The 10,557-nt window shown below is 43.4% G+C and overlaps 1 protein-coding gene across 1 annotated transcript; it reads left to right on the forward strand.

The window, feature by feature from the left end:
• The first annotated feature begins 292 nt into the window (after positions 1 to 292).
• TECTB (tectorin beta) lies at positions 293 to 8,163 on the forward strand. Its single transcript, XM_005520737.2, has 10 exons — positions 293 to 368; positions 2,126 to 2,316; positions 2,706 to 2,848; positions 2,929 to 3,001; positions 4,279 to 4,382; positions 4,461 to 4,544; positions 4,743 to 4,905; positions 6,695 to 6,764; positions 7,625 to 7,657; positions 8,111 to 8,163. The coding sequence occupies exons 1-10, from the start codon at positions 293 to 295 to the stop codon at positions 8,161 to 8,163; spliced, it is 990 nt and encodes a 329-aa protein (XP_005520794.1).
• The last annotated feature ends 2,394 nt before the right edge of the window (positions 8,164 to 10,557 follow it).

A 10,557-nucleotide genomic window follows, 5' to 3' on the forward strand; every position in this document is an offset into this window, starting at 1 on the left:
TCTTTGCAAGAAATCAAACCAGAATAATTAAAAGCCACCACCACTAAACTGAAATAGTAAAATTGTCACAGTAGTGACCCGGTTATAGCAATGGTCTTTGAAAGATTTACCCTGCAGTTGCAATTACATTGGGTGACAGAATAGCAATAATGTTATTTTTTTCTCTCTGCAAAAAGGACATTTTAACAGTAGCTACTACAGGTTCAGGACTGCAGACAATGCATTGTTTTTATTTCTACTTTTAAAGACATTTTCAGCTTTTATTTCCTGTGTCCTCAGATCATTTCAAGAAATGGTGACTCTTGCTATTTACCTGCTGGTCATCTTGGCTCGAGCGCTTGCGGGGCCTTGCAGCCCAAATAAAGCAGGTAAAATAACTTAAGTCTCCTAAGATCTTCTCCTGTAATTAAGCTGCCAAAGGATTTTTTCATTCAAAATGTTTTCCTTCAGGAAGTTAAACTGTGGATTCTGTAGGGCTAATCCTTACATTTATTTTATTGATCTGCTTTGAGCTAGCACAGTAAAGAATGTACCATTCAAATCCTAACCCCACAAAGAATTAGGCATATAGTTAACTCTGTGCAATAACCATTGTGCAAGAAAGTCAATCACAGAAGCATAAAATAGCAAAGAAAACAAAAACGATTAGAAATTTTCTGTAAAAGTATAGGCTAGATGCAGCAGATCTTTGCTGCCCAAACTGGGCTTTAGTCCCAGACTAGAATCAGATTGAATGTGCTGGGCTGAACTCCTGAACCACACTGTTACATTAAAGCAAGAAAAATACAAAAATCATTGAAGGTAAGGCTCTAATTGCACACTGATTACTGCCTAGAAACTGAAGTGATCTGGTGCCAGACAGACCTGCAATGTCTACTTCACTACAATTACAAAATGTGCTCTAGAAACATTTTGGAATATGCCTCAATTTACTGTTTGCTTTTTTGTGTGTGACTGCTGTCAGATTACTGTCAGTCATTTCATAGTATATCTAAAGTATTTGGCCCTCTAGCCATTTATTTCAGTACTTTTATTTGTGCTAGCAGTTTCTCTTAACTGCAGGAATTTTCATAGCTGTAAAGTTGCCAGTTATAAATCTGAGCATTAACACAAGCAGAAGCAGCTTGCATGTGCTGAAGGTTTGTTAATCAGGAAAAAAAGCAAATTGTTAAGGTCTCTAGTTGACTTTTCCCCATTATTCCCTAGCAGACATGGAAAGGCTGCAAAATGAAGCTTTTAGCACAAAAAATGAGAGTGGCAAGGGCTTTAAAAGAAATAACTGAATAATTCCAGGGAGGGTGCCTTTTTTTCTCACAGTAGTAATTGGAAGTCTTTTTCAATTTTCAGGTCACTAATGGTTAGTCAATATTTGCCCTTAAAATTTCCATCAGACGTTCAAATTAGCTCTGCCTGAAAAATATCCAGTTCTGCTATCATGATGCAGAATCAGTCTGTCTGTTATGATGTTCAACATTCATGTCTGTATTAGCAATCACTATGTTTGCAAACACACAGCACTGCTGTTAACAGGGCTGGGAGTTCGGGTCATCTGTTGTTGTTAGCAGGCCTAGGTTCTTCAGTTCATTTTTAGATCTTGTCTTTTGACTTGACAATTGGAAAAATTCAGTTTGTGCTGGCACTACAGGGCCAGTTCAAGAAGAGAAAAGGCAGGATATTTACTGTGGCCAAGATCTATACACCAGTACAAAAAAGTGCAGATCTACAAAGCCTACCAAAGAACCTCACCAAAATTATTTTTACAGTCAGTGGTGTTACAGAAGCCAGCTTTGCAGCATAAGTTAATGAGACATATTTCAGTGAAGTCCTTTTTTACTTCAGGTTTCTCAGCAGTGTCTCTGCTTTTCAATCAGCTATTCCAGAAAGATAAAAAATATACACAAACTTCTGCATTGACTAGAAGGCAAAGGCCAAACTCTTCCAAAGAGGACAGAATTTAACAACCTAAAGGTCAGTTTTGTGTAGCAAAAGCTGCATTCATTAGAGGACCTCCAGCACACACCCCTGTTCACAGAATGTTAAGCCAAATGGAAAGTAAGTGGGCAAACCCACCTCTTTGAAAGGAAATTACCACTAAATAACTCCAGATGTATCATTTTCCTTTCAGATGTAATTCTGGTATACTGCTATCCTAAAACCATCATTACCAGAATTCCAGAGTGTCCTTATGGATGGGAGGTTAATCAGCTGGCACTTGGAGGCATTTGCTACAATGGCATCCACGATTCAGGATATTACCAATTCACAATCCCAGACCTGTCACCTAAAAACAAATCATACTGTGGGACACAGTCAGAGGTAAGACTATGAAGGTCAGCATTTCTGACTCAGGAAATGGCTGGACTTGTCTGAGAGAGTCCTGTCCTCTTCAGCTTGAAGTAAAATTTAGGTACTGATGGAAGAAGGAGGCAAACTGCAGTATCAAGGAGAAGGAAGAATCACACAGCTGTGCTTTGCAGTTCCAGGAAAAATACTCACAGGCTTAGTGATATTAGTCTGCTGTTCACTTGCACACAGAACTTATGTTTAGTAAGGCATATGAATAGGCAGCACAGCATATAAAGAGCTGCCAAACTGTGTTTTCTTGGGGAGGCTGTTTTGACACCAGAGTCTTCATGTTTCAAAGTACATTCCTGGTGCCTCAAAGACACAGTACTGCCCACATTTCCCTCTCTCACCATCCACAGTTCAAGAATCCTGTGTATCACTTCTATAACTCCATCGTCTCCAATGACTCCTCAGTGATTGTGAAGAGCCAGCCTGTGAATTACTCATTCACCTGCACATACAATGCCAACTACCTGGTGAACCAGGCTGCCTTTGACCAAAGGTACATCCTCTTCTGGGAGTGTGTCTCACCCTGTCCTCATCACCATGCCTCACTCATGTGGAATTTTGTCCTGTCCCCAGGGTGGCCACTGTCCATGTGAAGAACGGGAGCTCCGGCTCATTTGAAAGCCAACTGTCCCTCAACTTCTACTCTGTAAGTGCTCTTTGCCACTCACACCTTCACCTTCCACAGGCTCCAGCCAAAGAGCTGGAAAAAACAGGGCTGCTGCTCCTGACTTTTATGTGTCATGGAGCACATTACTAGCCTGGCACAGGTAATTGCAGTGGGATTGGCAGGGGTTCTTCTTTCTGCTGATTAACAGAGGTATACTTAAAGTGAACGGAGCAGACACATGCCAACTGTTCTTTTAATCCCTCAAAATCAGGCAGATTTTTCTGCTGAATGGTACATTTCTAACCTGCTGACAGGTTTTATAAGAAAAATCAAAACTTGTTTGTAGTCCCACTGCAAGAGCAGCATGAATCTGCACGTACTCCTGGCCTTGCATGGCCTCTGCAGACACAGCAAAGCTCCTTTCATTTCTCTTGCAGCTTTCTCCCTGGTCCTCTCACCTGACAGATGTTTCATGTACCTCTCAGATCTTTAGGTCATGCTGGAATTTTTTTGCCAACAAAATGTTGTCCCTTGATATTAGGCAAATCTTTTGAAGAGTCCCTCTCCTCTCCATAGCTCCATTGCACTGCTGGAGCAGCCAGCTCCTAATCTTGGAATCTTTTCTCCGCAAAAGCACAGTCAAAAGCACCAAAACAGCCTCTCTAATTTAGCACAGCTAGAAAAGCACAACTAGGAACATACTGTGTTAAAATAGGCTAGGTAAAAGGTTTACCACTAGGTAAACCAATGCTAGGATTGAACCTGATATTCTTTATATAATTCTGGTGCCAGCTTTGTTAACATCTTACCCTACAAGAAGCAATGGGATTTAAGGTAGGCATTTCAGTGAATTTGTAACAAAAACTATTCACCTGAGCACCACATTGCTCCATGTTCAGCAGGCTGGCTTTTTTCTTGTGATTTCTGCTTGTCTTCATTCCTTTTCTCCAACATATGGCCATGTCTCAACTCCATTCCCATTCCATGTACTCATCTCCACTCACTCCCACCAGCTTTCCCCACCATTAGAAGCAGCAGCAGCAAGCTTGCTTCCCACCCATGCTCCAATATAATACATACTGCAACCCAAACAGCATCAAGTTCTGACACTGGTCATCATTATGCACCAAATATTAACAAAAATATTTTTAAGCATTCTCTTTGGCTTGCAATTCTACCAGTGTAGAGTTTGGAGGTTGCTGGGTATAAGAACCCAGATTTCTGGGGTCAATCTCTCCAGTGGTGTTTGAAGTGAATCATGCCTTGCTTTGCATGTTACAAGTAATGTATGATGCCTTTGTCTTTGTCTTCCAAAGAATGCCAAGTTCTCAAGCATAAAGGAAGCCCCTTTTGTTGTTGAAACATCAGAAATTGGTTCTGACATATTTGCTGGAGTGGAAGCCAAGGGCTTAAGTGACAGGTAGGCAATGGAAGGAGGAATGAGTAATAAATTGGCAATTGGACATTCCTTGCTAATCTGGGGTTTGCATCTCTCCAGGTTTAAAGTTGTTCTCAACAACTGCTGGGCAACTCCCTCCTCAGAGTATTTCTACCAGATCCACTGGCCTTTGATCACCAAAGGGTAGGTGCTGGTGGGACCCAGGGGAGCGCCTCTACTCAGCCCAGCCCTGAGGATGACTGGAAAGCTGGTTGTGGGTATAAGGGAGCAAAGGAAAAGCTGGCCCACAGCAGGGCAAATGCTTTCATCAGACTGTCACCTCAGGAGATGTTTCACTGAAGCCATGGGGGCTCTGACAGTGCTTCTCCACACACAACACAGGTGTGCCACAGACTACTCCATCCTGGTGCATGAGAACGGAAAAACGAACCGCGCCACGTTCCAGTTCAACGCCTTCCGCTTCCGCAACATCCCCAAGCTGTCCAAGGTCTGGCTGCACTGCGAGACGCACGTCTGCGACAGCGAGAAGTTCTCCTGCCCCGTGGTAAGGCCTCCCTGCTGGAGAAACACACAGTGCCACTTTCGGACAGAGGATGGCCAGCCCTTCCCGAGGCTGTGCCAGGTGTCGAGCCAGCGCCAGGGCTCTCAGCGGGTGGAGACACAGCACTGTGGGACCCTGAGCTGTGCACCCCGACCCCTGTCATGCCACAGGCAACATTGGGAAACTTGTTTAAACATACTGAGAAATAAGGTAGCCATTGAGAACTCAACTCCTGTCAGTATCCCAGACTACAGTCTTGTCTCACAAACTGCTACAGTAAAACAAAAGACTGGAAAGAAGGAGGAAGTTGAGCTTTTTCCATTTTACTAAGTATCCCAGTGCTAAGAGCACCCTGGGGGCAGTGGGAGAACCTCTCTCAAAGCTCCCAGTCTCCCTTCCCAAGGAAAGTCCTCTCTGCCATGCTATAGTAAGTTACTGCTCTTACAGACATCCTTCTCTCCATAAAATACATAAATTGTCTCTGGAGCAGGAACTGAGGTAGAAGAGTGGATTCCTGTATCCTTAGATGGGAGTACGGTGAGGGTGCAATACAGGCACATAATTTAGCATGGGCAGGTGCCCCTAAAATGTCTTTCTTTAAACACTTCTCTTTCCACCCTTCACCAACTCAGAACTTTGCCATTCTTTCTCTCATGCAATGAAATAAAATTTTATTTAACCTGAAATGAAAGCCCAAAATATTCTTTGGCCACCATGCTGTCATTTCAACAACAAATGTCTCTTGCTGGAGAAGAGAAAGCATCACTCCTGGTGAGCCAAATTTTTCTCTCTAATCCCTTTCTCGGTCCAGGAGCAAATTAAGGCAGCCTTTTGTATTATACAGCCTCAGTGCTAAGCAGGGGGACCTGACTAGTGCAAAATTTGCATGTTTGACAAAAATGCATTATTGCAAATTCTAAGTTTCAAAGGCAACGGAAAAAACTCTTAGATTTTGTTGTTTGTTTCTCAAGATTTCTTCAACTTTTTATCCAGCCACAGAGCAGAGTTAAAAGAAAACACAAACCCACTACTTCATATGTGCCCCTCTGGCAGTACCATCAAACACCTACATCATCCTTTCAGGCACTGTGTGGAATTCCCACCTCAGCCTCCAGTGCAGGATAATTGCTCCATCAGGCAACATCCCTCGAGTCCACTTCCCACTCAAAAGTGCAGCTGGTGGTCTCCTGCAATTAAGGTTGAACCAAGCTGGTGGTCCATGCTTACAAGCAACTCATAACCAGAATTACCACATGCTGAGTTTTTAATAAAAATGCCCACAGCTGGGGATCTGCAAAGGTCAGGAGATGCACAAGGACCTTTAATCTGCAGAGCACTGCCTGCAATACAGACCTTGTCAGCTGTGACAGGCATCATTAGTGCTGGACATGAGCTGATCTATATGGAAAGGATTTATGCTTCCTGTTTCTACACAATGAACAACGATTATCATTAGCAATAAACAACCACAGAAGCCTTCACAGGGGTCAGGGGTTAAACAGATGGAGCTCAATTTCCCCCTTCTTGACAGGAGTTTTGTTTAAGGCAGGGTGGGAAAGGCAGCCCACCAAAATCTTCAGAAAATGAACTGTAAAGACTCTCCTTAAATCTCTCCTGCACTAAAACCCCCAATAATTGCAGGAAGGGGAAAAAAAAAACAACAAGTCCCTAGAAAATATGCAGCAATTTCCTTGGTTGGAAACATAAGAATTGTGCCTGGAATTTTTTTACAATTTTGAATTTGTAAAATTTTAATTTTTGGTATACATGGCTTTCTCTCTGCTCTCTTGAGACATGTGACAAACGCAAGCAGCGCGCGGAACAAACCGGAGGTGTTTTGGTGGCGGAGATCACCGTGCGCAGTAAGTGGCCGGGTTCATGGGGAGCTTCTCCCTTTGGGAAGCAATGAGGCTGGCAGCATAGGAGCAGGGAGAGGCAGCCAAAGCCCTCTGCCAGACCCCTTTCCTCCAGGGCAGCTGGAGTCTAGAACAGGAGCTGGTCCCCTCCAACCCTGGCAGAAGAGCTCAGTGAAATTCTCTTCACTTGCCAAGTGAGTCAAGGCACCCCTTTGGCATTTATAGTAAATGGCCAAACACTGACACACCGAGCTGGCAGTGAAAACTCTGCTCACATGCCTGTGACTTCAGCAGCAGCTCAGACATGCTCTGACTGGTTGTTCAGGAGTGGGAGAGAGGTCAGGAGCAGCAGGAAAGTTTTTCTTTACACTGTGTGTCTGTACTTCAGCATATCCATGACACCTTCATGTGTTCTGGGGATGCTTTGTGCCTATCCCTCCTGACACTGCCATCAGCCTTCTCCACTGCACAACTGTATCCTCCAACTGCTGCCTCCTGCAGGCACCAGGGATTTCTCTCTGAGCTGGTTCATCTTTTGAAACAAGTCCTGTTTTTACCAGAGCCCTTTATACTAGTTTATCAACTGTATCCACACCAATCTGAAAGCCAATTTAAAATTACAAATACAGATAGAGTAGAATTATTACAATCCATTATGTCGCACCAGTAAACCCCTATCGATGTTAGAAGGTAAAAGAACTGAGGAACATTTTATAACTTCAAACAGTAAATCCAAGAGGAAGAAATATTCAGAATTTCAAAATGTGACAAATGTTTTCTGTTCTGCTTTTATAAAGCACAGTGGTGCACTTTGTCTTATTTTAAACACCAACGTGATGTAATCTTTTTCTTCCTCTTTTACACAGGCAAAGGTTTATCCAGATTTTACAGACTCTCAGGTAAACAGCAAAGTATGACAATGAAAGATCAATCCCAAATACAGATTTTGAGTGTCTTTGTCAACATAAAATCCATAGCTCAAAGAAAAAACCTAAAATATCAGTAAATTTGACAAAAGAGTGAGCATTTCAAAATCATATTTTATTTCCCAGTGTTACATACTTTGTTTTCCTTCTTTTGGTACATCCCTCACACTGGACAATAAAATCATAGCAATAACTTGCAATACTGAGCAATGTTTTCTCTAAATGTCACACCCTCTTCCCAGAAAAGGAACAATCATATTTTACTGGGTTAACAAGGGTGTCTGAAAGAATTTCTGATTGGAAAGGGTTTGAAACACACCTTTGAAAGTCTATCTGTTAACATTTGATATGTTGACAGAGCCACATTAGGGCATGCAGTTTTATTGAATGGGAAATATTCACATATAGCCTGTGTTTCTCTTGCAGATATCATCTTCCACCTACTCTTCGTGATTGGATTTTGTGCTGTTTTATTATAAAATGCAGCCTGGCTGTACTTCATAACTTTCCCTGATCCTGTTTGGACCTGGACTTCTTTACTAAAGATGTTTATTTCACAGAGGAAAAAGGAAAGCCACAAAAAAATCCTTGTGCACCATTTTACCAGATAAATAAAACATTCCATGAGCTTTGTGCCTCAAATACTGGAAAATCCCAAAGCAGATTTGCTTCTCCCAAGTCTCTGCTGGCATTTTAAACTAGTGAAAACCCTTAGGTTATGTGTCCTGCCAATGCCTCCTTTTAAAAAGCTGTGATGGCAATAGGACTTGTTTCTAAAGAGAATATAGAGTGCAAACTCAGCATTTTCCAATGCCAAATTTACCTTCAGGGTCCCCCTTCCCTGTCAGTCTCAGTATGCTACCAAAGTCCCCTCCAGGCCTGGGCTTGCAAAGTCCCAGTTTGTTCTGTGAAGTCTTCAAAGAAAACAAAAACCAACCTAATGTATCAAGGATGGGAGGAAAGGGTGCATTTCATCTAGCAGTAATTAGAAGGTGCTCAGAGTTAATTACCTGACATTTCTTTCCTGATTCTCAGTGTTGTCAGTATTGATTGGCTGGATTGAGTAGAGCACACTGTAGGAGTAGGATGTCTTGCTGACTGGACAGGCTCAGTGCTGGATGGTTACATGGTGTGGGCGCATATTGAGCACATCTGAGATTGGAAAACAAGCTAATGAGCTTTCACACTTCCTTGAAGACATAGCCAGTGGTACACGCAGCAGGGTCCAGGTGTAAGGTCTGTACCTGAGTAACAACAGCAAGACAAAAGCACTGGAAAGGGAAATCATGATTTATAAAAAGCAGGAAATATCAGGACATGAAACAATTCCCCAACTACCATAACAGTAGGTTCCTTACTTCCATTAGTTACTAGAATATTGAAAAAAAAACTCTTGAAAGTGTCAGAAACATTCTTAGAACTTTTCCATGAAACTTCCAGGATTCTAAATGTGAAATAGGGAAGAATGACTACAGTTGTTACACTTCCAATTAATGAACACGGTGGGTGTACCTGTGTTTGCACATACTGAAGCATAAGCACATTACAGAACTTTTGCTGTTTGTAGAGAGAGCGAGCCTCCTGAATAATTCCGTGAAGGGCTTTCAGCTCGCGGTTCTTGGTACCAGCTCAGTGTAAGGGAGATGATGCAGGGCAGGGACAGGCACCCCTGGCACCACAGCGGTGCCGGGCACACATTTCAGCGCGGTCCCGAGGCCGGGCTCGCTGCTGCAGGCGCTCCCGGGGCGCGCACGGCAGAGGGCGCTGGCGGACAGCGGCCGGGCGGCTCCGGCACCGCAACCCTGCGCCTTCCCCTTCTCCTGCTTCACCTCCCTCTCCTCTGCTCTGCTCTCCTCCCGCTGACACCCCGCGGCTCGGCTTTACCTCTTCACATTCTAGTCCTTCTCCAAAGCCTGTTTCTTTTGCTTCGCTTTTACAGCATTCACTGCGCTCCTGTGACGGCTATTTTGTGCAAAAAGCCCTGAACCCGGTTTCCTTGGCAGGTTAATTCCTTTCTGGTTATGCAAAAAGCGTGGCTTTGGAGCAAAGCTTGCAGGATTTCAGCAGCTGTGAATTCGCAGCGGCCGTGGGATGGAGCCTGTGGCTCACAAATGTTCCCGTGCTGAGTGGGGCTCAGGGAGCCCTCCCTCCTCCTGCCTGTTCCTCCCCGGATCACGATCTCCCTACACACCAGAAACGCTGTGTTGCCAAAAACAAAAATCAAAACACGACTGAAAAACAGCTGCCGGAGGTGACTGTGGAAAGGCCTGTCTGCTGGAGAAGGCAGCAACATTTGAACAGGTTTCAGCTCCAGAGGTACTGCTCCTTAAGAAAGCACAAGTTGTCCATCCTAAATAGCGTGCATAAAAAATATCCACTGTCTTTTTTCCTAACCTGCATATGGCTCATCACTACTTACTCTACTAAACACTATTTATGTTGCTTGTATCAGAAAATGTAATGACTGCTAAAGATTTCAGCACAAGCTGAAGTTTGATAGACCTCATAATTGCAAATGGACTAAAATGATGGATCTTTTCCAGCTGTCAGGGCATGAAGATGCTTGCCTTGATCTCTGCATCTGAAAGCCAAACACAAATAGCCATGGAAATGTAGGGACAGAAAGGTTATTTAGAGAAGACACATAATTTGTTTAGCACCTAAAATGCCTCCACAAAGATTCCAGTTGGGTTTTGTCCCAGTTCTTCTTTCCATTTGGATGAACTCTAATGAGACACGAATTTCTGCATGCTTTCCTCCCCACAGTTTGGCACTGCAATGCTGAAGCACAAGGTCACAGAAGTGATGACAAGAAGTAGGAGAGAAATGAACACACACAGGAGTCAAGATGATAACAAGGCAGGTTGTAGCAC

The sequence above is a fragment of the Pseudopodoces humilis genome, chromosome 9 (assembly GCF_049639895.1).
Source record: "Pseudopodoces humilis isolate 2021_Gansu_Grassland_sample_001 chromosome 9, ASM4963989v1, whole genome shotgun sequence".
Taxonomy (NCBI): Eukaryota; Metazoa; Chordata; class Aves; order Passeriformes; family Paridae; genus Pseudopodoces; species Pseudopodoces humilis.

What these genes read in the sequence shown, in the direction of transcription:
- TECTB (XM_005520737.2), top strand. Translation starts at nt 293, where the DNA reads ATGGTGACTCTTGCTATTTACCTGCTGGTCATCTTGGCTCGAGCGCTT. An exon ending in GCCAAGGGCTTAAGTGACAG is followed by an intron (nt 4,383 to 4,460) that starts GTAGGCAATGGA and finishes GCATCTCTCCAG; the next exon opens with GTTTAAAGTTGTTCTCAACA. An exon ending in GGCGGAGATCACCGTGCGCA is followed by an intron (nt 6,765 to 7,624) that starts GTAAGTGGCCGG and finishes TCTTTTACACAG; the next exon opens with GCAAAGGTTTATCCAGATTT.